The 27,381-nt window shown below is 51.3% G+C and overlaps 1 protein-coding gene and 1 long non-coding RNA gene across 2 annotated transcripts; one reads left to right on the forward strand and one right to left on the reverse strand.

The window, feature by feature from the left end:
- Positions 1-800: 800 nt before the first annotated feature.
- On the reverse strand, positions 801-2,458 carry LOC118676085. The gene is made up of 2 exons (XR_004974032.1): positions 2,050-2,458; positions 801-1,225 (listed from the first exon to the last, which is right to left on the reverse strand). It is a non-coding gene; the product is annotated as an uncharacterized LOC118676085 (long non-coding RNA).
- VPS26C (VPS26 endosomal protein sorting factor C) lies at positions 2,433-26,535 on the forward strand. The gene is made up of 8 exons (XM_036349410.1): positions 2,433-2,558; positions 16,064-16,207; positions 16,833-16,982; positions 18,808-18,888; positions 19,700-19,774; positions 23,785-23,935; positions 24,148-24,300; positions 25,228-26,535. The coding sequence occupies exons 1-8, from the start codon at positions 2,502-2,504 to the stop codon at positions 25,308-25,310; spliced, it is 894 nt and encodes a 297-aa protein (XP_036205303.1). The 5' UTR covers positions 2,433-2,501; the 3' UTR covers positions 25,311-26,535.
- Positions 26,536-27,381: the final 846 nt, after the last annotated feature.

A 27,381-nucleotide genomic window follows, 5' to 3' on the forward strand; every position in this document is an offset into this window, starting at 1 on the left:
ATGCTTGCTATTTATTCCTATCTGTATTCCATGAGGGAGCAAGATTCAAGACAGAGCCCGGCTGGTGTGGCTCAGTGGTTGAGCATCGACCATGAACCAGGAGGTCATGGTACGATTCCTGGTCAGGGCACATGCCTGGGTTGCGGGCTCGATCCCCAGTGTGAGGTGTGCAGGAGGCAGCTGAGCAATGATTCTCTCTCATCACTGATGTTTCTACCTCTCTCTCTCTCTGAAATCAATACAAATATGTAAAAAAAAAAAAAAAAAGACAAGATGACAGAATGGAGAGGAGAGGCCATGGGGCACGCTCCAGTCCAGCTTTTCGTGTGGCAAGAATGTGTATTTCTCATGAGTCACATGGACTCTGGAGAAGATAAATGGTCTTGCTGGACCCTCACCCAGGAGATGGGGGATAGTACTGCTGTGTGCTGGCAATGGGATGATGGGGAAAAAAATCAAGCTGGGGCTGAATCTCCCATTAAAACTATGGAGAGAAGGACCCCCAGGCCTTCTTATATGTGCCCCATGAAAGCAGTTCAAACAAGGGCCAGTAATCTGGAGAAGCAGGTATCCGCTGAGAACTGCAGCACCGGCCAGTTAAGAGATACTGGCTTCCATACAGCACCCAGGCCTTGAAGAAAACATGGAGGAAGTGTCCGAGAGCCAGAGCCATGCCTTGCCCCTTCTCACCCTAAGGATCTCAGGTCCCACTCTGACACGTTCTGATTTTCAGTAACTGACATTGACCAGAAAGTTCCAGTATCACCAAGGTGTAGTTAAGGGATGGAAAACAGCAGTGATTGCAGAAAAGTTGTTTTATGTTTGGAAGTCTTCACACACCAGGATGGCAAAACTGATTATACTGATAACGGCTGGAACAAAGTTCTCTGCACGGCACCAGCATCCCATAAAGACTGCGTACAACCGACAGAGGTGAGTGAAATGGGGCACACCTGCCCTCGAGGAACAGGAAACGGGCTCCGGTAAAGCGAGCATAAAGCAGGTCTGCTGAAGCAAAAGGCTAGCCACTGTGGATCCTGGTTCCATTTCCTGTTTCCTTGTATTGTCTACTGAGGTTGGAAAGGATGGGTGAGACTGGTGGAGAGGGATCCATTTCTTGAATTGCAAATAGACAGACTGAGATGACCAAGTCCCTAATGAATTGTTTCAGATTTGCTGAGCTGGAGTTGCCAGGAAGATCGCCAGAAGCTGAAAACTGGAAGCCCTAAGGGCAGAGAGAAGCTGAAAACTGAGAACTGGAAATCGGGAAATGCCACTTGTAACCACCTTCAAAAGCAACTGCTCCGTCCCAGCGGGTCTTAGAAAATACCTTACATTCTCGAGAGGGAGGCCCTCGTGACACTAATGCATTAAGTCGTTTTGCAGAACATTTCTGTTGTAATCCTAGAAGTAATGCAGTTTAAAGCACATATCGGCACCCGGGCGTTTCAAGAAATCAGAAGCACTCCTTCAATTTACCTCTCTGCTTACTGGAGATGTCCTTGTTTAAAACATGTACAAGGGATTTTCTTTCCATAAACATAGCATGTCGCCTAACACGGCACTGCTGCCCTGCCTGGAAGCAATGCTGGCCCCAGACCATGTGACTCGCGTCTGGGTCCGCCAGCTCCGGCCGGGAATGAAGAGGAGACACGCAGGTCCGCCCGGCTTTGGTTCCCGTCGCCGCGCACGGCCGGGACCCGGGCCTGCGAGCCGCGCCTCCCCGCATTCTGCGCACCAATTTGAATATTCAACACCCCGCTCCGGGCGCGCGCAGGGGGAGTACCCACAAGTCCCCGGGCCCGACGACCCCGCGCCGCGGCCCGGAGGGAGGCGCGGTCACCGCGCTCCCCAGACCTTGGTCCCGGGCCCGGCGGCGGGGCTGGGGCCGCCGAGACACCCGTCAAGCGGCGCTTTGCAGGCCTCGAGTGCGGGGCCGCGGGCCGGACACAGGGGCGCCGGCCTTCAGAAGCCTGGGAGACAGTGGGGGAGGACTGAGAGGACGAGAGGAAGGAGACTGGGAGGGAACGCATCCCCCGGCGAACACACCTTAAAGCCAACTCACTAGTGCGGCGGCTCTGCGCGCACAGCATGACGGGAGCCTCGGCTGCCAGGCGCGGGCAGTTCCCGCGACGCGTCTCCGGCCCCGCCCCCGCCCCCGCCGCGGCGCACGCCGGGAGAGCCCGCCTTCATCCTTGTAGTAAACGGGCGAGAAGGAGGGCATTTCCGGCGTAATGACTGTTTTTAGGGAAGGGGCGGGGCTAGTCTGGTCCCGCCCCTGACGCCCGGCGGGGGCGTGACGAAGAGTGATCGTCCCTTCAGCCCGCCCCTGCGCCGGAAGGAGGAAGGCGGGGAATCGATCAGGCGTCCGGCGCGAGATCACGTGATGCAACTGCCGGCGGAGGAAAGAGGGGTGGGGCCCGTGCGGGAGGGGCGGGTCATCCCTGCTTCTCCTCGGGTCACGTGTGGCAGGAAGTGGCTCCTGCTGCAGAGTTTTCGGGATGGGGACCTCCCTGGACATTAAGATTAAAAGAGCGAACAAGGTTTATCACGCCGGGGTAAGTGGGGTGGGCGGGCCTGCAGGTTTTGTGGTTTCCAGGATTCCACGCACATCTGGGTGTCCCTGGGCGGGACGGGGGCGCGCCGCCAGCTGCCCCACCGGGAGCCCCCACCCCCGGAAGAGTGGCCGACGGGGGGCGTGCGGCCCGCGGGGCCGGCGCCGGGGCTGCGGTGCTGATCGCTGGGCTCCCTGAGCATCCGCCTCGGCCCCGGGCCCGGGCTGGAGCTGTCGCAGGGAGCACTGAGGCCTCCCTCTGCAGAGGTCTAGTGAAGAAAGGCAGAACTCACCTTCGAAACAGAAATATGCATTCAGGCTGTGGTCAGCTCTCACACTGTACAAAAGTTACTCGTTTCTCTGGTTTTATTCTTCGAATAGCATACAGAAAGAATGGCCTATTACAATGAAGTAAAAAAAAAATCTTAACTCTACCATTAAGTTCTGTGCCACTGGCCGCTCGCTTAACCTCCTGGGGCCTCAGTTTAGTATTTGCAAAATGAAACTGTCGCAAGGTTCCTCTGCCCCGGGGATTACCAACCCTTACTTTTCATCAGGATCCGTCACCGGGGGATTTTAAAATGTGATTGTCCAGGTCCCACCCCAGCCATACCAATGATTCCATTGTGCAGCCAGGGTTGAAACCCCAGTTGCTCTCACTGCGGAATAAAATTGAGAGTAGTGGTTAGTCACATGAATGCAGCTAAGTCTCACAAGGGATAGAATACAATACCAGGCAAAAGATCATGGATGGATGCTGAAAGCTTTGGGTGCAAGGGTATTTTTTTTTTTTAATAAATATATTTTATTGATTTTTTACAGAGAGGAAGGGAGATAGAGAGTTAGAAACATCAATCAGCTGCCTCCTGCACACTCCCTACTGGGGATATGCCCGCAACCCAGGTACATGCCCTTGACCGGAATCGAACCTGGGACCTTTCAGTCCACAGGCCAACGCTCTATCCACTGAGCCAAACCGCCTTCGGCTGCAAGGGTATTGGGGAAACCTGGTATTTACTCGACTCAGATAGTCACCTTAATTGCAAAGGGAAGACATGTTTATAATGAAAGGGTCTGGTAGTCATCACCCAAGTCAAGCCCCACAGTGAACACCTCACCTTACCATCACTGATGAGACTGACAGACGTTCTGGTGTAATAACAGGGTTCTGGCATGACGCACTGAGGAGGACACAACTCCCCTATGCAGTATTCCTGCCAAAAATGTCTAACCTAAATCAGTTTATAAGGAAACAATCGGGCATATCCAAAATTAGGAATATTCTAGGAAGTAATTGGTCTGGATTCTTCAAAAATGTCATCTTGCCTGGCCACGGTGGCTCAGTGGTTGAGTGTCAACCTATGAACCAGGAGGTCACCGTTCCATCCCTGATCAGGGCACATGCCCAGGTTGCCAGCTCGATCCCCAGTGGGGGTTGTGCAGGAGGCAGCCCATCCATGATTGTCTCTCATCATGGATGTTTCTATCTCTCCCTCTCCCGTCCTCTCTGAAATCAATACAGATATATATATTTTTTAAATGTCAATGTCATGAAAAAGGGAATTTTTCTAGATTAAGAGACTAAATAGACTAAACCAAATACAAGGCCTAATTTTTGATAAATAGATTTAAATGTGGACTATCTGTTAAATAATAGTTTTATATTGGTATTAAATTTCCTGAATGTGACATTCATATTTCGGTTATGTAGGAGAATACTGAAATATATAAAGGTCAAGTGCTACAATTACTAAATTTTAAATGGTCCAGCCATAAATGGTTCCTCTCTATTCCTCTCTAAAATAAAAGTATATTCAAAAGTAACGATAATAAAATATGGTACAAGTAATAAAAAGCACATTTGAAAAAGATGCAAGAAATGGAATCGTGAAGTTGACCCAGCCGAAAGTCTTACCCAGCCGGGGCCACTCCTGTGGGTGGCAGGTGAAGGTGGTGCCAGCTGTGCCATCTAGTGCATGTTCTTTGGTGCCATTATCAGGACCAGAATCTGCAGTTACTGGTTTATTGCAGTGTTTCTTAATCTTTAGTCACTTTTGCACTTAATGCATTTGACACTAATGCGATTACACTAAATACATTTTACAGGAGACCTTACATGGAGATTGTCAAAGAAAAACCAGTATAACTTCTAAATAGATGGTTGCTATATATTTTTTAAAATATGTTTTTATTGATTTTTTAGAGACAGGAAGGAGAGGGAGAGAGAGAGAGAGAAACATCAACGAGAGAGAAACAGCAATGTCGATCAGCTGCCTCCTGCAATTCCCCTACCTGGGATCCAGCCCGCAATCCGGGCTGCCCTTATCTGATTTGAACCATGACCTCTTGGTTCATGGGTCAACGCTCAACCACTGAGCCACACCGACTGAGCTATATGTATATATTTTAAAAGCAAAAAAAAAAAAACTTAATCTGATTAGTTGACAAAAATATACCCCTTGACATATGTGCCTGTGACTCACGTGTTAGACTTACAGTCTGTGATTCAGGGCAGGTGGAGTAGGAGGCCAGCACTGTGCTGGCTGCTTCCTAAGCTCCAGGCGGCAGGACCTCTGCCGGCTCGTCCCGTGATGAGGTCTCAGTGCCTTTGGACGGTGCATGTTTCGAGTGTAGTCTGCACCATGGTTGTGCGCAGCGTGGCCTTTCTTGCCCACCCTCCCTACTCAGGTGTCTGCAGGTGGAACTAACAACCTACTGGCTTTCCGTCTTCTCTGTACACCTCAACAGCACTGCTGAAGGTTCACTTCCTGAAGATCTGACTCATCGGTGGCATGGCCAGACCCTGGAACTCTCATGGTTTGCTTGAAGTGGCTGCCACCTATGTTGGCCTGTTCGTTAGGTCATAGGTGATGGTTATAGAAGCGAGCCGTGTTTGTCCATGTCACCAGCCAGAACAGTCTGGTGTGTGGCTTTGTCAGCATCGCTCCCGCTTTACCAATGAGGAAACCGAGGCTCACACAGGTTGAGGAATTTGCCCAAGGTCACAACTCACGAGAGTCAGTGTCAGCTCGTCAGTCAGATTTCAGAGCGTGTCCATCCAGCACTACTGTGCCTCCTCCCTAAGAGTGGCCCTGTTTATGCAGAAGGACACATTCTTAATGTAGAAATAGTTGTTATTAATTTCCTAAGAGTGCTATGAAAAGCATTGCAATATTTCAATAAAAACTGGTATGACGTCTACTCAGATGATTCTGTACCGTGTTTAGAGTATCTTAGTTGCGGAAGCATTTGAAAATGGCTTTGGTTCTGTTTGTCACCAGAGAACTTAAGTTATGCTTGGATTTAATATTGACATTTGGGTTTTTCCCTAGAAAAGGATGCTCATTCACAAAATGATGGAGTTTTGTTGTTGTTGTTTTATCACAATTGAATAATTTTTAAAAATATAAACACATGTGCCAAATTAACAACTTAACATTTTACAGAAGGCTGGAAGTGAGAGGTTAAGTCTTTTCTTCCTCTTGCTGACCCTCTTTTCTGTCTCTGGGTATCCACTGAGACTTGTTTACTATTCCAGACATTTCTTATGAATAGCAGGTGTACATGTGTACACACACACACACACACACACACCTTGTTCTTTTCGCTTAACAATGTGTCTTTGTCTTGGATGCCTTTCCTTATTACATCTTCATCAATCTCATTCTTTTTTTCTATTGTAACTTAATCAAAACAAATCCATTCAACCAATGTTTATTGATCTCATGAGGCCTACAGGCCAGTAGAGAAAGAGATAAATGCGGAAAACAAAAGATAGATAAGTACGGATCAAGTGCATGTCTGAGATGTGAGGGGCACAAAGCAGGTGTAGTCATTTCGGGGGAAAGGGAGCTGGGCTTCATTGAGGTGACCATGCTTGAATCTGGTTTTGAAGTCTACGTTTTCTCTGTACATCTCTGCAGCATTGGTACAGACTCAGTTCCTGACGGTTTGGCGCATCGGTGGCAAGCGCAGTACCTGTAATTTGTGTGTAACGTGCACATGTGATGTCTTCTCCCGGAGAGTCAGTCCCTCCCATTGAGTCTGGGAACTTGACTTGTGTTTCCAGAGCCCCACGGACGGTATGATGCAGTCAGGAGTGTGATAAAAATTCCCTAATTCCAGATTTCCAGCCAAAGTTGTGATTTCCCAATGAGAGGACTTAACATTGTTTTACAATAACGTAAACTAGCATAGCCCTTTCCAGCTCCCAGTGCTTCCATCCTCACAGATCCTGAAGGGGCGGCATTTCCCTCATGTTATTATTGGAAAGACTGAGGCGCAGAATTCAGTGACATGCAAGAGCACCGATGGGAACAGATGTTTGAAATCGTGTCCTTTTATCTGAAGTGCAGGACCCTGTGCCTTCTCTGGGTCTCAGTTCTCATCTGTGGGATGGAGGTGATGCCCACTCAGAGGGTTTGTTGTGAGAATTAAATGAGATTGTGTTTTAAAACATTTATTATAGAGCACAAATTGCCAGTCATAAAACAGCCACAGGGATGCAAGGTACAGCATAGGGAATATACAGTCAATAATACTGTAATTCCTACGTATGGTGCCAGGTGGGCACTAGACTTACTGGGGTGATCACTTTGTAAGGTGTGTAAATGTCTAGTCACAATGTTGTACACCCAAAACTAATACAACATTGTATGTCAACTGTTCTTGAAAAATAAGTTTTTTAAGAGACATTAATTATAGGTTCTGACTCCAGTGGTAGGGGGTAGAGGTACCATTAAGCTTTTCCACGATGTCTTTTCACACCCGGTGTTAATTAAGTTGTTATGTACCCCGCACATGGCACAGAGCTTCTCAGATGTTGTCCAGGTGTTTGGATGTCCCTTCATGGTGGACTTGGAGGAAGGAGGGCCAGTGACCGGGGCGATCAGATGGATGACTGCATGGTTGGCACTGACGCTGACTGTGGGTTGGGGTTGCTGTGTGCTTCTTTGCTTGGCGCAGTAGATGTGTTCTTGACCAAAGAGTTTGACTTGGATGCGTTGTAGATTATGTTATTGCGCCTGCCAGAGGAGCTTATCAGTTAAAAGAACCCTGCAGTAAATCTTTTTGTAATGTAAATACACTCCATTTGTTTTTATAAATTCAGAATGTTTAACATTCTTTAATCCTGGCACACGTACTCATGAAAACAGCACTGTTAAATATTATGGTTGTGAAAAACATAAATAAGAGATTTACTGCCCAGCCCAGCCAGGTTACAGTGATGAGGGATTTATGTACTGAGGGCTCATTGCTGTTGCCACAAAGAAAATTCCTACACACATCAGCTCATTGCAAAGCTAGAATGGTATGAAAAATATAAAGCCTGTTTTACTTTATCTTACTGGATTCTTGATATATACATGGTCAGTTACAGTGACTGCTGTGGCAAGGACTCGGGGCATAAAAATACAGATCTTTGAAGCCCTGGCCAGGTAGCTCAGTTGATCAGAGCGTTGATCCAATAAGCCACGGTTGTGGGTTTGATCCCCAGTCCGGGCACAAACATGAATCACCAATGGACGCATAAATAAGTGGAACAGCAATTCGATGCTTTCTTTCTCGCTCTCTTTGAAATGAATTTAAAAATATAAATCTTGGAGCTGGGAGGGATCTCATTTTGTGGGAGGTGTGAACCTTTAGAAAACACCGTCTTCTAAACTTGAAGTGGGTCTCCCGTCTCACTCATAGTCGAATTCTCCTGAAAAGGTCTCCTAAATCACACCCTAACCCATACATCATGCATGAGAGGCATTTTCAGAATTAGCCAAGGCCTGTTGGAAAACTGGGATGTAATGAAATCATTCGTGTAGTTCTCTGTTTGGTGTTTGATGCTGCAGACCTGGTGCTGGCCTGGCATGGGTCAGCCTCCTGGCCCCTGGCCGTGTCCCTTTCCAGACTCTGCAGCCTCGTAAGTCTCAGCACGTCACGGGCGCTCGACCCTGGCAGGCTCTGGACTTCGGCAGGATGGATGGATTTTTCTCTGCCTTCCTCTTGATGCCAAGTCCCCAGGCCAGTCCTGACCTCACATCATCCTGGGTTCAGCCTGTGTGGCAGCCTCCGCCTTCCGCCAGTTCCTGGGTGGTTGTCCCCAGCACCGAATTCCTAGCGGTGCTGCTCCAGGATCTCATTTTGTGGGAGAGAGGGCCCCGCTCTTCCTCCTGTGATTGCCCCTCACCGACCCCTTTCCCACTGCTCCCCGGCCTGAGTCAGCAGAGCCCAGCCTGCCTATTCTGTAGCTGGTCGCTGCTGTCACCATCTTGCCTGACCCTGGTCCTCCTGTTCCTCTGAACCATGTGCCTCCCACTCCCCACTGTCCTTTGGGCTGAGCTGACCCCTCCTGTCCCTTCTCACTCCCATCACTCTAACTGCACCCCTCCTCCCTCGGCTCTGCAGCCCCCTCTCCCCCCAGCCTGTCCCTCTGCATCCCCTCCCCTTGGCCTGTCCTCTGCATCCCCTCCCCCTGGCCTGTCCTCTGCATCCCCTCCCCCTGGCCTGTCTTCTGCATCCCCTCCCCCCAGCCTGTCCTCTGCATCTCCCTCCCCCCCCCCCGCCTGTCCTCTGCATCCCCTCCCCCTGGCCTGTCCTCTGCATCCCCCTCCCCCCAGCCTGTCCTCTGCATCCCCCTCCCCCTGGCCTGTCCTCTGCATCCCCCTCCCCCCAGCCTGTCCTCTGCATCCCCCTCCCCCTGGCCTATCCCTCTGCATCCCCCTCTCCCTCCCCCGCCCCCCCCCCCCCCCGGCCCTCTGCATCCCCCTACCCCCCGGCCTGTCCCTCTGCATCCCCCTCCCCCTGGCTTGTCCCTCTGCATCCCCCTCCCCCCGGCCTGTCCTCTGCATCCCCCTCCCCCTGGCTTGTCCCTCTGCATCCCCCTCCCCCTGGCCTGTCCCTCTGCAGCTTCTGTCACCCGGCCTGTCCTCTCACGGTGGCTCGTCTGCCATCTGCCCTCTAGCACAGGCATGTTCCAGGAAAGTGTCAGTTGAAGCTGGTTTTCCACCCACTTTCCATTTGACTTCAGCTACATACTGCGAGTTTTTGTTTTGTTTTTTTGAATTATATTTTTACTGATTTCAGAGAGGGAGAGAGAGCTAAACATCAATGATGAGAGAGAATCATTGATCGGTTGCCTCCTGCACGCCCAACACTGGGGATTGAGCCCACAACCCAGGCATGAGCCCTGACCAGGAATTGAACCATGACCTCCTGGTTCATAGGTCAACACTCCATCACTGAGCCACGCTGGGGCTAAATATTAATCACTTTTAGAATATGACCCTAATGGACATAAGACACTGGGAGGTAGGGGAGGCCAGGGATTGTCAAGGGCGGGGAAAAAATAAAGGACACATATGTAATACCCTTTGTAATACTTTAAGCAATTAAAAAAAAAAAAAAAAAGAATATGACCCTGTTGTCAAGAAAGTGGTATAAGTTTCTATCCTTTTAACTTGATTATCTCTGTGGGCTTTTTTAGTTGACGTACATCACATACAATAGATCACTCTCTTCAGTGCACAGTTCTTTGACACTATAACCACCATCACAGTCAAGATGTGGAACAGTTTTGCCACCCCCCAAAATTCCCTGTGCCCTCCACCAGCCCTGGCAAGCACTGATCTCTTTTTGATCCCTGTAGTTTTTCAGAATGGCACATAAATGGCATAAATGTGACTATATGATATGTAAGCTTTTGAATCTGGCTTTGACAATTAGCATATTCAAATTGCTGTGTGTATTAGTAGTGTGTTCCTTTTTAATTAAGTCAAACTCAAAGGCTAACACGGGCCAAATAAACAAGGTTTAGGTTTATGAGGGCTGCAAAAAAACAAAAGCTTCAGTTTTCAAAGAAACGTAGCTTTATTTCGATAGAGACATGCAAAGGGCTGAAATAAACGAGTCATTGTTAACATAAAATAATAGAACATTTTAATAAAAAATTAATTCTTGAACATTAACTTACCAGACACTGAATAACTGCACAAATTAATAAGTGTAACACAAATAAACCTATTTTTCTTGTTCTCCGAAAGCGGAATGTTTCCTGTTGCACACACCAAACAAGTTAGTCCAAGACTAATGACGTGGCCATCGGCTGCTAAAATATTTGCTGCTGGTATTAGTGGAAAGAAATGGTGCGCCTGTACGTAAGGCACATAAGGGAAATGAATACAACACAATTATAATAATCAGTCATTAGCGAATGTTGTAGTTCGTTATTAATAATCTGTATCTATATATATAAAAGCCAACCGGCCGACCAGCCAGTAGCTATGACGTGAATGACCACCAGGAGGCAAGTGCTCAAGGTAGGAGCTGCCGAGCTGCAGTGACTTGGCAGCTGTGGTTCTTGGGTGACGTACCCAGAACCAGAGAGGAGGGAGCCTGATTCCGGGGTGCGTCACCCAAGAATCACCCTCTCACAGTCCGGAACCCCTCAGGGGATGTTGGAGAGCTGGTTTCGGCCTGATCCCTGCAGGCCAGGCCGAGGAACCCCACCGGTGCATGAATCCCTGCACCAGGCCTCTAGTTATGTATAACAGGATATTGTAAAAATTAAGTTACGAGATTTTTATTAAAACATTGCTTACATACTGTTATATTGGCTGGGCCACAAAAATATTCGTTGTGGGCGCATGTTTGACATGCTTGTTTTTAGTGCTGAGTCATCTTCCCTTGTATGGATGTACCTCTTTTCATCCATTTACACATTGAGGGGCATTTGGGTGATTTTGAATAAAGCTACTGGAAACATTTGTGAACAGGTTTTTGTGTGAATGTAATCTTTCACTTGAGTACAATCTAGAAATGGGATTGCTAGGTAGCAGTAGCTCCATTTTAGTGATAGATTGGAGACAATGCATTCTCTTCGAAATTCTCTTTTCTAGTCAACATCACATAATATTGGCAATTATTTACTACCTGGAGAAATCTCTGTGATCGTGTATTTTTCACACAAGATGGAAAACAGTTGTTACATAGAATAGTGGAGATAGGGATACCTAACAAGCTAAAATCTCTAATGTTTCTGATTTTCATTTCCAGCCAAAATGGGTCTCTGAGTGCCACTAGAAAGACTAGAGCGTTTCAAGAAGCAATTTGTCTAACTTGTGTTTTCCCACCTTGACTTATGATTTTTTGAAAATGTTGGTTAATTGATGCATTTGATTCTGTCGGTAAATGAAAGGGCAGCTCCCGTTGATGTCTGTGCTCTCTGGACCAAAAGTGGAGTAAGAGCCCCCGGTGACCCGAAGTGTTTCTGAAACGTTGGGAAGGAAGGACTTGCTCAGGAGCACAGAGGACCCCTGGGAACGGTGGTGGCTGTCGTGGCACATCGTGCTGCTGGGACCATCAGAAAGGGAAGACACTGGAGAGAGAATGGCTGGGACACTCACTCAGAGGCTTTCACTTCTCTGGCTGTTGTGTTCAAGTCCAAAGAGATAATCCAGAGAAATGTGACTTTGTAGCATGCAATCTTGACATCTCTTCGAGGAAGACCACTGGGCCCATAAGTTACCAAATTTATATAATATATATAAATATATAAAAATATATAAATTATTGATTTCAGAGAGGAAGGGAGAGGGAGAGAGAGATAGGAACATCAATGATGAGAGAATCATTGATTGGCTGCCTCCTGCTTCCGGCACGTCCCACACTGGGGATTTAGCCCACAACCGCCAACAACCCGGGCGTGTGCTCTGATTGGGAATCGAACTGTGACCTCCTAGTTCATAGGTTGACACTCAACCACTGAGCCACGCCAGCCAGGCAAGTTACCAAATTTTAAAGGGCTTATAATTTTGTACATTTAAGGCCAGAGGGTACTCATTCTGTAAAGATTGATCTATTGTGTTAATAGTTACCCAGTTCACTAGGTTCAAAATTCATGAATTTCAATTTTTAAAAAATGTTTTTAATTGATTTGAGAGAGAGAGAGAGACAGACAGACAGACACATTGATTTGTTGTTCCACTTATGCATTCATTGGTTGATTCTTGTATGTGCCCTGACTGGGGATCCAACCCGAAACCTTGGCATCTCCAGACGACACTCTAACCAGCTGAGCTACCCTTCCAGGGCTCTGCTGGTTCTTTTAATGTCACCTTCTCGTAGGAGATGAATGTATTCCTAGACCAAGCCAGCTGAGGTTTTCTATGTGACTTTGTTTAATCTACCTCTACTTTTCTCCTGCCTGTGAGACAAGCAGCTGGGGGAGGTTCTCACAGTGCAGAGGCCTCGGTGCCTCCCACTGCTGCAGACAGGGCTTCCTGCTTCCTGCTCAGGCACAGTTGTAGGATTCTCCATTGGGCTCTGCCTCCTCTGCTCCTTAAAACCTGACCAGTTTCCCCAGCGAGCCCTCACCTTCCAGAAGCTACTTCTACAGCTATGGGCCTTGTTTCGGCTTCTTATTGCATGTGTGCCGCCCCATCGTCAATCTTTTTGTAGCTCTTCCACCTATTTCATGGTATTTAACTGATTTTTGCTTGGCTAAAAATGGAGTTTATGGTTTTGTTTCTTATTCTGTTGGATGATTTCCAGGAAGCCAGGGGGGATGCTGAGTTGATGTCAACATCTTCAAACCCAGAGTCTAATTATGGGTTTGGTATTTAATTCCCAAGAACAAGAAAGAAAAAAGTTGTGTAGTTGGTAGTGGCCTTTTACATTTAGAGAAGACACAGTTAGAAAAGGTCTCCCTTTACCACCCTCAGGGTCGTGGTTTCTGCTGAGGAAGCCAGCATGGCTGACGGCGGGGTGACGGTCACCTCTGAACACCCTGTTCCAGCCTCATCTTTTGGTCTGTGGTTGAAGACAGCCGTTGGGACTTTTCTCTAGACATGGCTCCCCCAGGACAAAGACTTACATTGATTTGCAGAAGCTGCTTATGGTGTGGTTGCCTCGAAGGCCTCACCTCGCAGAGGGGTAAGGTTTCACAGGCCAGTGGGAGCCAGGCTGCGTGCTGGCCCACCCTGACGATAGCACAGGCCAAGGCCCTCTTCAGGGCCAAGATGTGTAGTCAAGAGCACCGGGATCTGTTACTTTGTCTTGTGTGTGCACATGTGTGGGGCTGCATCTCCCTTATCCGTGTTTCTTAATCTTTCTCATGTCAAGGGCCTCCTTGATTGAGAGGCCAAACGCTATGGCTCTTCTTCCTAAAACATCGCACACATGCCCGTGGCTTTGTACATCGTTTCTGGGGTTCATTGCCATCCTTAAGTCTGAGTGGCCTCTCTATGAAGTCATGGCCCTCAGGTGAAGAACCTCCACTTACTATGTTGGGGGAGGAATGGGCACTGCGTTCTCCTTGTCAAGAGTAGACACAAGTCTGCGGGGAGGTTCTCCGTGATGTTCCGGTTTCCCCTAATTTATATTCAGTTTCATTTAATATTCAAGTTCATTCTGTCCTCCTTTGCCAAGACTAATCAAGAATTGTGGGGTATACCTAAGACTAACACAACGTCATATATCAATTATAGCTCAATTAAAAAGAAAGAAAAAGGGCGTTTTCTCATTACTGTGAGTTTTAACTTGTTGAAATATCTTCTGTTTCTAAAATTCTTGGCTCCTTGGGCTATTCTTGGACAATTTCTGTATCTTCCGTTTGTTGGTAGGAGTTGAATAGACCTGTATGTTATTAGAATGTCTAATTTATCTACAAATACGTTATTAATTTTGTATTCTCTCCACTATATTCTTAATTAAAAGCAAAGAATGACAAGAGAGTCCCTTGGGTCATGAAGTACCAATTCTGCTTGCTCCCAAGGTACTTCACTGCCTTGTCCTTGTTGAGCAGGAGGGTTGGGGAGGTTCGCCTGGCGTCCTGGTTATCAGTGCCAGCCAGTGGCCAACCCAGTCCCCAACCCAGGAGGCTCCCTGAGAATGTCCTGATTGAGTAGAAGCAGAACTTCCCTCAAGTGCCGTTGTGTTGTTTACTTAATAACGTTTATGAAATTATTTTGTCTCATTTTATTTCTGGGACATACCAGTGAAGTGTGTGTTGTTTTTTTAAAATATATTTTTATTGATTTCAGAGAGGAAGGGAGAGCGTTAGAGAGATAGAAACATCAATGATGAGAGAGAATCATCGATTGGCTGCCTCCTACACGCCTCCCACCTGGGATCAAGCCTGCAGCCTAGGCATGTGCCCTCAGCTGGAAGCGAACCTGGAACCCTTCAGTTTTCAGGCCTATGCTCTATCTACTGAGCCAAACCGGCAAGGGCTGAAGTGTGTTTTTAAAAATATACTGGTGGATTTAAATTTTTGAAAGTTAGATTTGTTTGATTTGGGTTATACAGAACTTAATAGAATTAATTTTAATTAAATGTAAAAGTTATTTCAGAGGAATTTTTATTTACATTTGCTTATGAGCTTTTAACATTAAGAGCTGTACTCCTTGAATTCTTCTTAAAATGGAAATGCTAGTGTTCGTTTTCGCTCAGACTTCAGGGCTGTGGGGTGGGGAGTGGGAAAGACACATACCCAGCACATTTAATACTGAGGCCCGCTTCCGGAGTTCGCCCAAGGAGGGGACTTGGTGAAAGCTGTTTCTCTAGTGACTAGAGGAAATAGAAGGTAAATAGATGTAAACACCAGTAGAACAGGTTGGTTTTTAATGCTTTGATCTGCAGGTCATTTTTCATTTTTGCTGTTTTTTTCTTTTTTTCTAGTTTTATTGTCAACCTTCTGTCATGTTACTGTTGGCGACGGTCGTTTAAGAAACGCATTGTTTTGTATTTATTGTAGACTCTCTGTTCTGGGTGATGCTGTTTAATCTCCTCACCTTCCTTTTCCTCTTCATACTCCCCGCACCCGGAGCAAACTGAACCTGTGAAGTTCTAGGACAGAGAGAAACGGCCACGCATGGAAGAATGCAGTGACTGTCCCTGTTAGCTTACTCGGTAGTGATCTTCAGAGAAATGGAGATGATGCGAACTGGTTGTGAACCAGGGGCCTTGGCCTGGAACGTTCGCCAATGACCGGATGTGGAGGGACAGGAAGCTGCCTTCTGGGATGTATAGATAACCTCTAGGTCTCTCCAGGGAGGCCCGCTGGGCTGACGCTGTGTTAAATTACTCTCCAGGTGGACGTGTGCAGTCACTTTCGTCAGCATCCTTGAGGGAGAACCTCGAGACGAGGGTTTTATTTTATTGCATTCCTTCTGAAGAGAGCGCTGCCATTCGCCCCAGGCCCTTCTCTGCCCTTTTGAATTCAGACCTTTGTTGGGACTCTCCCAGCCGGAAATGAAGATGTTTCTGGAAGGCTGAGAGGGGATGAGATTGGGTGCCCAGCCTGCCCTGTAATTATCAGTACCCACCCCCACCTCACCTGGACCCGGGCCCGTACCCGGGGCCCTTCCTTCTCTCCTGGCCTCCTGGTATCTGATCTGTAATAAGTGCTTGGTCAGTCTCTGCATCTTTGAACAAGTTGCTGGTGAGAGAGGCTGGCTTTTGCTGATGAACAAGGTGGCTGAAGGGACCTCGTTTGACTGGGGCTGCCTCCTCTCCTAGGAGATGCTCTCAGGCGTGGTGGTCATCAGCGGGAAGGACCCCGTGCAGCACCAGGGCCTCTCCCTGACCGTGGAAGGCACCGTGAACCTCCAGCTCAGCGCCAAGAGCGTGGGTGTGTTCGAAGCTTTCTACAACTCCGTGAAGGTAGGAGTGCCTGGTGCACGTCATCGGTTCAGTACTCATGTTTGTGGTGGTTTTTACTTGTTGTCTGTCGGTATTTTGCAAATGGTGCAGTGATAGTCACACTTTTAATATTTACTAACCAAGCTGGAAAATACGTCCGCTGATTCTGAATAGATCCTTGATTGGACGTGGCTTGCTTGAATAGGAGCAGGAGAGTGGTCAGGGCTGAGCTGGCCATGACCAAGGCCGCGCTCCTCGGAGGTATGCGGTGGTCCTGCCCTCACCCTCCTCCAGCGGGACTGGCACTCGCCCTGTGCTCACGGCTGCTGCTGGATATGACGTGCTGGAAGAGCAGTGGCCGTTCTTTTTGTCATTTAGGGTGGATTCCGAATTCCAGAATGGGAACTCTTTTTCTGTATTTATAGTTTCCTTTTCCTGAAGGACATATTAACTTTCAAATTTAAGGAGGGAAGAGGTAAGAGGGGCTCGTTAACCGCATTCCCATTCAGGGCCGTCCCATTTTCCTACCTTAGCTCTTAGAGTTTCACGTCACGGGCCGGGCCCTGTCCCTCAGGGGATGAGACACCGAGACCGGGAGGCTCAGAACGTTCCCGGCGGCGGTGGACTGAGTGGCTTCTCTTTGCAGCCGATCCAGATTATCAACAGCACCATCGAGATGGTGAAGCCGGGGAAGTTCCCCAGCGGCAAAACCGAAATTCCTTTTGAATTTCCTCTGCACGTGAAGGGGAACAAAGTTCTGTACGAGACCTACCATGGCGTGTTTGTCAACATTCAGGTGAGTTTCCCGGCATGCAGTGGTCCTGGTGGTCCTTCCACTGGAAATGTGTGGGTGGACTGGAATGTAACCCCGCGCTTCCTGCCGTGACCGCTGTGCGCTCCGTGTCCGCATCTCGCTCCCCCGAGGCACATTTCCTGTGTGACCATTGTTTTCAACAGGAGCCCGGAGGACCCACGCTACAGCTTCTTCTTAAAACCCCTTGTGTCCCGCGCTCTGTGCAGCCACACGGGCTGTGAAGGGCGCTTTCATTGCTGGGTGACAGATAGGCCTCCTCTCGGGCACCGACCAGCTTGTCTGTTTTTATTCGCATAAACATCTCTTTGTTTAACACCAAAGGCTACTGCAGCATAGGCTGTATCCGCTATTGAACAAACCTTGTAAACGAGGGGAAGTGAATTTATGACTTCCTGTCCACCGCTGTGGTTCCGGATGTCTTTCACAGTTGCTATTGTCTCTGCGTTTGGAGGCATGACTGAGAGAGCGAGAGAGCGTGTCTTCCCTTCAGTCAGTGGCAAGGAGGGTACTTTTGTGATGTCAGTCCTGCTGCGGCCCCCTTGCTTACTGAGACGAGACACTTGTTGTCTTATGTGCAAAAGGGCTAACGTTAGGAATTTTTTGATTTAATAATAAAGCTTTAGCTGATAACTTGGTCTTGGTAGAGACCCTTCCCTGCCAGTCACCCTTTTGACAGTGAAAAGTGCCCTTCCTAGGAGTCTGCTCTCAGCCTGTGGGCGAGCACCTTCTTGCTTCATGCCTGTTGATGGTGTTCACTGGTGGTCGGAACAGGTGGGATCTGCACCTTCTTTTGTGCCCTGCTCAAGTCTGCCCACTCTGCCTCCTGCCGCTCCTACCCCCGGATCACACTGTGGTGACGGGGAAAGATCAAGATGAGGTGGAAAGAGGCTTCGCAGACAGATCTGAGCTCGAATTACAGAGCGGCGTAAAGACGGAGCGTGGGCTCCTGCCCCGGCAGGTGTGACTCCAGAGACCACCTCTGTGACCCCCGCGGCCTTCGCGGCCTCTCCGAGGGGCGGCTGAGGTCTTGGCGTGAGGTGGTCAGTTACAGTTACAGCGGCATGAGGGTGTGCCAGTGTATGGTCACTGAATGACTGAGTGAGTTCATGTGACTGCCCTTGCCCTGAGAATTCTCACATTTCTATTGTTAGAACTGAGATGGTACATCTGAGCGAAACACAGTTCCTGGGACATAGCATCAGCATTTTCCTCCGCCCCCCCTTTGTCCAACCCTCCCTGGCTTACTGCCAGCTGCCTTGTGTATTAATTATGCTTTCACACTTAAGAAACATTGTGACCAAAAGTTAGTGCCTGTTATTCACACCCTTTTATTTGCAAGTTATAGAAATCCAACTCAAGCTGACTTAGCCAAATAGGGGTAGGGATCAAAGAACTAGCGACTCCCAGAGCGTGGAGGCCAGGTCTCCCTTTGGGTGGCACAGCTGGCTGCCAGCAGGCGGCTGTGGCCCACCGTCTGCCCTTGCAGATCTCACTGGCTGCTGCTCTCAGTGCTGCTCCTCCTCACCCTCCACTCGGCCTGCTCTGTCTGCGGGCGGGACCCTGCACCCCTGTCCGTGGGTCCGACCACAGGATGGCCGTGGGAGTCGGCTGAGGAGTACCCTTAACGTGTATTTTTAAATATAGAAATGCCTTCATTTTGAGCACTAACTCACCCTTCTGTGTATAATTGATTTCAGATACACATTTATTAGACTACGTTTCCCTGAAACACTGACTTGTCTCCTTGAATATTCTAAGATGGAAACAAATGACGCTGAATGCCGTTTTCTTCCCCGTTTCCGTCTAGTACACCCTGCGCTGTGACATGAAGCGGTCGCTGCTGGCCAAAGACCTGACCAAGACCTGCGAGTTCATCGTGCACTCTGCGGTGAGCGGCCACGGGCCTGCGGGCTCACTGCCCCCAGTGAGGAGGCAGCCTGTCACCGTCGCTGCCAGCGACCGGGGCCAGCACGAGCACCCGCGTGGTGTCGCCCCCTGTGCCCAGCACGAGCACCTGCGTGGTGTTGCTCCCTGCGCCTGGCGTCCCCTGGGTGGTGCATGGGCTCACATGGCGCTGCACCTGGGGGGTTTGTGCCACGTTGAGGGGTCCCAGCAGGGGACCCACCTCTGTTAGCAGCAGTGACCATGCTGGGGGGCACTCATCCTCACCCCTCAGGCTGCACGGCAGACAGCTCAGATGGCCCAGCCTGGTGGAGCGTGGCAGACCCAGCAAGAACACACAGGGGCACGCGGGGCGGGTGGGTCGCCCCTCCTACCACCTCCTGACCCTCAGCAGTGACATCAGGTTAACAAATGCCTTTCACGTGTCACCTTCGGGAACTGGAGCCTCTGTCCCACCAGGAGACGCTGGGGAAGTTCCCGGGAGTCCTCTGCGGCGCAGCTGGGGCCTCGGGCATGAAACCTCGCAGTGGCGGGCAGCGCTGACCTCGGTGTGACACCTGGCGACACAGTCATGCTCACAGCCCTGGGTCTCTGGGTCTCACGCGGCGGCTGCCCCCTCTGTCCACATCCACAGTAGCCTCGTTCCCTCGTGCGTTCAGAGCCCACGTACCCTGCCTCTTGGTGCCAAGCTCTTCCTGGTTCACTGTGCCGCCCTTCCTGTCTCTAAAGAGGGAAGAAGTCTGACCCACAGAACTCCGGGCCCTCAAGCCCTGATTGTGGTTTCCCTCCCGTTGCAGCCTCAGAAGGGGAAGCTGACTCCGAGTCCCGTGGACTTCGCCATCACGCCCGAAACCTTGCAGAATGTCAAAGAGGTAGCGAGCTCCTCCCCCCGGGCCAGCGGTGTTACTCAGCCCTGGATCCCACTGGCAGGCTGGTGCCGATGGCTCTTCATTTGGCTGCCGAGAGGAGATTCCTGATTATCGTCTGTACCCCAAACAGTCTGGAATTCTACTTTGATTTCTTTTTAAACTCAGAAACTTCTTAGGAGACTCATACTGTGGAAAGTTTCCTAGGATGTATGTTTATTATTTCTTACATCTTCTAGTTTTGCACTGTGGTTAGACTCTTCCCTGAGCCCAGTCCCCACCACCTGCGTGTGGCCGCCTGTCTCTCCGCCTCCACGGACACAGCTGTTCCTCCTCGCTCCCACCCCGCAGCCTGCTCTCTGGGCCCTGTTGATCAGTCGGCTTGAAGGCAAGCTCGGGACTGGGGCTCCCGCCTGAGGCTGGCTTCATCCCTCAGAGCCACAGCGGAGCAGGGCGTGTGGTAGGCGGCCTTCGGAACGTCCACCGGCCACCCTGCTTTGGAGCACACGACTCCAGGGGGCCCGTCAGACTGATCTTCTGCCGGAAGCAGCCTTGCGAGGAGACTCACGGGGACTGTGGGTAGGGATGGGCCCTGGCCCCACCTCTACCACCTCACCCTGCCCTGAGAGCTCCCTAGGGCTGTCCCAGTCAGCCCCACTTTTTCTTAAGTTGGTTAGAATAAGTCTATATTTCTTACTTGTAAAGAATCTAAATCAGTGGTTCTCAACCTTCTAACGCCACGACCCTTTAAGACAGCTCCTCATGCTGTGGTGACCCCCAATTTCATTGTTACAAATTGAACATAATGAAAGCATAGTGATTAGTCACAAAAACAATATGTAATTATACATGTGTTTTCCGATGGTCTTAGGCGACCCCTGTGAAAGGGTCGTTCGACCCCCAAAGGGGTCGCGACCCACAGGTTGAGAACTGCTGGCCTAGATGATAGGAAACGTGGTCACAGCGGGAGAGAGGAATTGGTGGTGAGCAGAGAGAAAAGCAGCCCATTGCGGCCCCTCCTCGACTGTAACAGGGCGGAACCATCCTTCCTGATTGGAAAACCGTGTTCCTTCCACCTTGTCCTGTGCTCTGGTGGGTTGTATTGTTCCTTTTCCTGATTTATTAAGGTTGTCTCTGTTTCTTTCTGTTCTTAGTGTTGTTTGTTCCTTTTTTCTCTAACATCCTGTTTCTCCACTCCGGTCGCTACCCTTAAATGCTCAGATACACATGGACGGTGCAAGTTTAAATAACACTGAGAATCAGCTCCGTCGGACAGAAGGCTTGTAACGTTTTTGCATTTTCTCTCCTCACTCCGCCTTGTTTGTTGTGTTTGAAATCGACGTTCGGTTGTCATCCGTTTCATTTTTCCCACCGTTAGTCTTATTGGCGTACAGACCGGTTCTTCGTCGTTGCCTGAACTTTCACAGTCACATTCCGTGGCCTTACCTAAGTTTTACCACGGTCACTGCTCACCATTGGTGCTACTCCCTTATGTTTTCTTCTTTTCTCAACTTTGTTCTCGCTTAGCTGGAATACATCCTGGAGTCCTTTCAGAAAGGGGGGAGTGGGCGCGAGCCCTCGAGTGGCCGGAAAACCCCTGACTTGCTCCCACACTTGAATCCTAGTCTAGGTAGGAAAGTCCAGCTCCAATGTCATTTGCCCTTAAATAGTTCGTTCCCTGGGTTTCTAGTGCCCAGTGATACTGATGACAATCTGGTCCTCACGCTGTGAGTGCTGTTTCCTCTCCCTCTCCCTTATCCCTCCTCCCCTACAAACTCCCAGCCTCTCCCCTCCCTGTGCTGGGAAATGTCAGGGGACCCGCCCAGGCTTGGATCTGGCTTTAGTCGGTGTGTCTGGCATTCAGTGGTCTGCTGCACTGGGAGGCCGAGCCTGCCTTCAGTCCTGGGACTGTCTCGGGTATCATTTCCTGGACGCATCCCAGAGGAGCCCTGGGCTCAGGCCCCGCTCACTGATCGCTCCTCAGTGGTATTTAGCGCTCTGGGTGGGATGCTTCCTCACCACCATGATTCCTTCCTGCGCAGGGCTCCTCCTTCACGCTGCCCTTTCTCCGTGGCGGCTGCGGCGCCGCCATCCCCCCCTCCTGTGGGGCGCTGTTTCCCGGGGGTGGCTCTCTCTGTAGAGCGCGCACCTCCTCTGCTGGCTCTGATTTTCCTCAAGTGTGTGTTGAGTCTTGGTTACTAGTTCATATCGCAGACGAGGATCTGAGACGTATGGTCTTGTTAGGCCCTGTCCTGGGCCCAGAGAATCTGTTATGGTTATAAGCGCTCTGGCCGAGGAGCTGAGCTTGGAGTTATAGGGGGCGGAGGCCTGGCCCTGTAGCTTCTCTCAGGGTAGGGTGTGCGGGCAGCTTGTCTGTGGGTCACCGGGCTCCTGCTCTGTGGCCGAAGTGCCTTGGGACGCTTCTCTCCTTGCCCAGCCTGCTCTGGGTGTCTCCTGGGTGGAAAGTCCCCCGTTAGGGAAGCTGCAGGCCACCTGGGCAAGTGCTAGTGTCAGAGGCTGCATGAGGCCAGTGGCCCACCCTCTGGTGCGTTACCTGGGAGCCTCCCCTGGCTGCCCTGCCCCCGGGGGCCCCCACCTCTGGTCTGACTGACGCCCGTGCCTCTGGGCACGCTCGCCCTCAGCGCTCTGAGCCCCTGTAGGCCGCAGTCCCTGAACTCTGGTGAGCGTCATCGTCAACCACAGTCCCAGAAATGCCCCTTGGGGTGGCCTCCGTGGCGCCGTGGCTCTGCCTGTGGGGGCGGCAGTTTGGGCGTGTGTGTTCATCATGCTGGGCCAGGAGTGGGCCTCTGGTGAGCTCTTCAGCTGGATCTGAGAGCTTTTCGTTGTTCACTTGCTTAAAAGAGTTTTAATGCGGTGCTACTGGTGCTTACTTTTCTAAACAAGTAGCTGCTTTTACTTTAGTTATTTTTAGAACTTGGCCTTGAATGAAGACTTCTTTCCAGCTCCCTGCCCTTCAGTCCCAGGCCTGTGCTGTCCAGTAGGACGGCCCTGGCCACAGGTGCCCGCTGGTCTGAGCTGAGGCGCTGCGGGCGGAAGGTCTGGGCGCCCGAGACTCAGCCTGAGAAAGAGAACATAACGTCGTACTTTTCAAATATTGATTGTATGTGGACGTGATACTGTTTTGGATGTATTGGCTGATTTTACCTGTTTCCTTTACTTTTTAAAATGTGGCTACTGGAAACATTTAAGTTACATATGTGGTCACATGTGTGGCTCGCGTGACGTTTCTGCTGGACGGTGGTCTAACTCTGAATTATCTCCAGCGACTGGACCAGCCCGAGGTGAATTTGCGACAACAGTGTGGGACTCCTCACCTTTTCCACATCATCACTCCCCTGGGCCCAGTCTCCTCTGCCCCCAGAGACAGGCCCACGGGCTCCCAGTCCGGCACGGAGGAGCACTGTTCTCTCTGCGTTTCTTGAAATAAAATAATTGTGTCAACTTTTCAAAATTGTATTACACAGAACATTTTAAGTTCTTTTTAAAAAATATATTTTTATTGTTTTTTTGGGGGTTTTTTTAGAGAAAGAAACATTGATGAGAGAGAAACATGAATCAGCTGCACACCCCCTACTGGGAAGCAAGCCCAAAACCTAGGCATGTGCCCTGACCAGGAATCGAACCTGTGACCTCCTGGGTTGACACTAGACCAGCTGGGCTTAAATTATTTTTTTAAACTTTTTGGCGTGTGGGTGTGACTAGTTGAGTTAAATACTTCTCACACGCTTTTGTACGTCATTTCCTCCGTGAGGAGCTTTCCGGTCTGACCTTGCGGTCAGGGTGGCGGAGGGCCTGTGCGGGGCCGCATCTGCAGGAACTCAGGCAGTCAGTTAAGTTGACAGAAGATGCAAGTACTCGTCTACCTTTTCCCCATTTTGTAAAACAGGGTCCCGTGGGTTTTAACAAAATTATCCATCTTTGTTTCCCGTTGTTGTTTATCTTAAATGACTGGAGTCATTTCCAGTCCTGACGCCCTTGTCTTCGTCCTGTGTTAGAGAGCCTTGCTCCCCAAGTTCCTGGTCCGGGGACATCTGAACTCGACCAACTGCGTCATCACGCAGCCGCTCACGGGCGAGCTGGTGGTGGAGAGCTCGGAGGCCGCCGTCCGGAGCATCGAGCTGCAGCTGGTCCGCGTGGAGACCTGCGGTGAGGGCCCTGCGCTGCCTCCTGCCGGGAGCCTCGGCCCCAGTGACAGACGAGGACGGGCTGTGAGGGAGGGGACTCGCGGGCACCCTGGCGAGTGGGGGGTGGGGAGTGTGTCCACGCAGGTTCTCGTGGTCACGGGGCGTCCTGATGGCTGTGGGAGGCTCGTGGGACGGTCCTGCTTTCTGACCACGTGGTGCTCGGCCCTCCCCCAGGGTGTGCAGAAGGCTATGCCCGGGACGCCACCGAGATTCAGAACATTCAGATCGCCGACGGGGATGTTTGCCGGGGCCTCTCGGTGCCCATATACATGGTCTTCCCCCGGCTGTTCACCTGCCCCACACTGGAGACCACCAACTTCAAAGTGGGTGAGTGCCAGCCCCCAGCCCTCAGTCCTGAGACGGGGTGGCCCACAGAGGGGCTGCCCGTGCCCGGGACAGACACGCGGTCCGCTCGGGTCAGGCACAGCTCAGAGCACTGGTCCTTCGTCACTCCACGGAGCTCACAGAGCTGCCATGCTGGGGCGGGGCCCACCGCCAGCAGTCCCAGCTCTTGAGGGCACTGCCTTGTCACCCAGGGAGACGCCAGCAGCCACGTTGGTGTGGCCAGGGCAGGGGACGGTGTGGGCCGGGGCAGGGGACGGTGTGGGCCGGGGCAGGGGACGGTGTGGGCCGGGGCAGGGGTCGGTGTGGGCCGGGGCAGGGGTCGGTGTGGGCCGGGGCAGGGGACGGTGTGGGCCGGGGCAGGGGACGGTGTGGGCCGGGGCAGGGGACGGTGTGGGCCGGGGCAGGGGTCGGTGTGGGCCGGGGCAGGGGACGGTGAGGCTAGGGCGTGGGATGATAAACTGACGAGAACTAGCACAGCAGTGGACAAGCCAGCACTGTGCATGAGGTCAGGCAGGGCGGGGACCAATCCGTGACAGTTCCGTGGCCATTAGTCACTTGAAACCGGTGTTTGTGGACAAGCTTCTGCCCACGGCCGAGGCCCCCAGTGAGGAGGTGTGAGGCCTGGGAGCTTCTGCTGAGCCGATTCTCTGAGCAAAGGGGACCCCGTCCCGAAGGCCGTTGCGTCCTATTAACGTCACATCCCCCCTAAATCTTGTGAGGTGCGTTATGTTTAGTCCAGAGAGGATCTTTGGTTTTAAACCAGACCATGATTTGACTTAAACCAATTCCAAATAACGTAACTTAAGGGCGTTTTTATCACCAGAGTGAGTGTGTGCTGTTGGCTGAGAGAGGGAGGCTGTCGGCCGCACTGAATCCCGGGCCTCTTGGGCCTGTCCTTTGTCTTCTCAGAATTTGAGGTTAACGTCGTGGTGCTGCTTCAGGGCGACCATCTCATCACCGAGAACTTCCCACTGAAGCTCTGCCGGATGTAGCCGGAGGGAGCACGGAGGTGCAGGGCGGGGCCCCTCCTGGAGCCGGAGCCGGAGCTGGAGCCACCGCAGGCCCATCCTCAGGGATTCTGGGCAGATGTGGACCTGACCCCTTGGATCTGGTCACCTCCTTCCTCGTGTCCTCCACGCTCCTGCTCCCAGCGGCGCCTTTCCTTTGAGAGTCATCGGGACTTCCCAGTGTTCTTGGCAAGATCATTTCCTGTGGCTCCCGCCTTCCGGCTGCTCGTTAGGGGCTGAGGACATGTCTGACCACAGTGTGAGCTTCGCTGGGGTTAGGTCCTGGGGACCTTAGGGGCCAGGCCTGTCTGACTGGGTCGCGCCGTGGCCGGGACTGCGAGCCCAGAGCCACTGCCAACAGGGAGCTCCTGGCTGGTGGCGCCCGCAGATGCGCTCCGGGGAGGGGTGCCGAGTGGCCTCCACTGCAGGTGTGGGCATGTATTCCGCGCTGCCCTGTGGTTCTCCCACATTTTTCATGAGAACTTTAAAGTGTTCTTGCTGTCATGGGGTGAGGGAGTTGGGTGACAATGGCTGAAGTAGCAAGTCTCAGGACCTGGTATGAAATCTGGTGCCACCATATTCCCAGAATGCACTTCCATGCCAGCCTATGTGAGGGGCACATATGTCCATGCCTGGTGTCGGGTGCACTGGCTGGTGCCCTGGACCGAGGAACCCGGCCTCTGCGACCCAGAGACCTGTGTCAGCCAGACCCTCTGGTTCAGGGTGTGGAGAGCCTGTGACACCCACTGCCCACACCCCGCCCCGACCTGCATTCTTCCCACCAGCACAGGGAACAGTCCTCAGAGTAAGCCCTGCGCTCTGCAGGCCGCCTGGCCTTCCCTGCCAGTCCTCCCTCCGGGCCGGGCTCCGGCCGGGCGGCTCAGGCTGGCGGCCATGGTCCCCGCCGCCCCAGGTGATGAGAGAGGCTGAGGGCCAGCAGCCGACTCAGGCCTCGCTTCATCGGGGCCGTCGGTCCCCTCAGAGGACACTTCTGCGCAGTCTCCTGTTATGCTCACATGACACTAACAATGACCTGTCTTTGATGATGTGTTCACAGTGGCAGAAAACAGGCTATGCTTTTTGGTAAATTTCAAAGGCGGAAATCATTTTTAATGAAGAATAAAAAGCTAAATGAGAATTTTGAAAAATGGTTTGGGATGTGTATTGCTATAAATTGCTTTACTAAACCAGTTTATGGATACAAATATTACAAGTGCTGTCCTTAGGGAGTAATTCTTACCTGAAGAGGATCCACAGCCCATTTCCTTCTGCCCAGGCGTCCCAGGCAAGGGCCTCCGGCTAGACATTCCCTTCTTGGCCAGACACCTGCACTGTGGTTGCTAGGGAAACGCGGATGTTTGGGTGTCCTGGACAGCAACCATCTGCTGCTGCCCAGGCTGGCGCTGGGCATCCACTCTCAGGCTCAGGGTTGTCAGATTCTCCTGTTCGGGCACGAGGAGGAGGAGGCAGGGGAGTCGGAGCCGTGAGTGCACTGTTCTGGAAAGGTCCACGTGGGCGGAGCACATTCTGGCCATCAGAGCTCCAGCAGGATTGGGCTCAGTTCCCAGCCACGCTGAGCTCCAGAGCAGGCGGAGAGGAATGCAGAATAAAATGTAAAAGCCGAAGCATTGCGCCTGGATTTGTCGAGTCCCTGTCCGAAAGCTGGGGGACGGAACCTGACTGGCTCCCCAGGGGAGTCTCACGTCCTGAACCTGAGTGTCACTGGCCCTTTGAAAACTTCGGGCTGAGTTGCCCCACGGCCAACGGTGGTTGGGGCTGTAGCAGGTCACAGGCCCTCCCGCATCCCTGCTGCTCCCCCTTCTGGTTGAAAAACGGCTGTATCGCCAAGGACCCCCGCCTGCCTGGTGAGGGACTTAACTTCCTGTTCCTTTGCCTCTAGGTATGGTCATGTGACAGGTGAGGGGCTGGCAGTTGATGACAGAAAGGCCATGTCCCCCACCTTCCTGCCCATCCCGGGGAGTGGCCATCTGACGTGGCCCAGTTCCACCTGCGCCGGAGGCGTCCCCTCAGCTGCCTCCTCCGGGCCTCACCCTGA

This window comes from Myotis myotis, unplaced genomic scaffold, assembly GCF_014108235.1.
Source record: "Myotis myotis isolate mMyoMyo1 unplaced genomic scaffold, mMyoMyo1.p scaffold_m19_p_2, whole genome shotgun sequence".
Lineage (NCBI taxonomy): Eukaryota > Metazoa > Chordata > Mammalia > Chiroptera > Vespertilionidae > Myotis > Myotis myotis.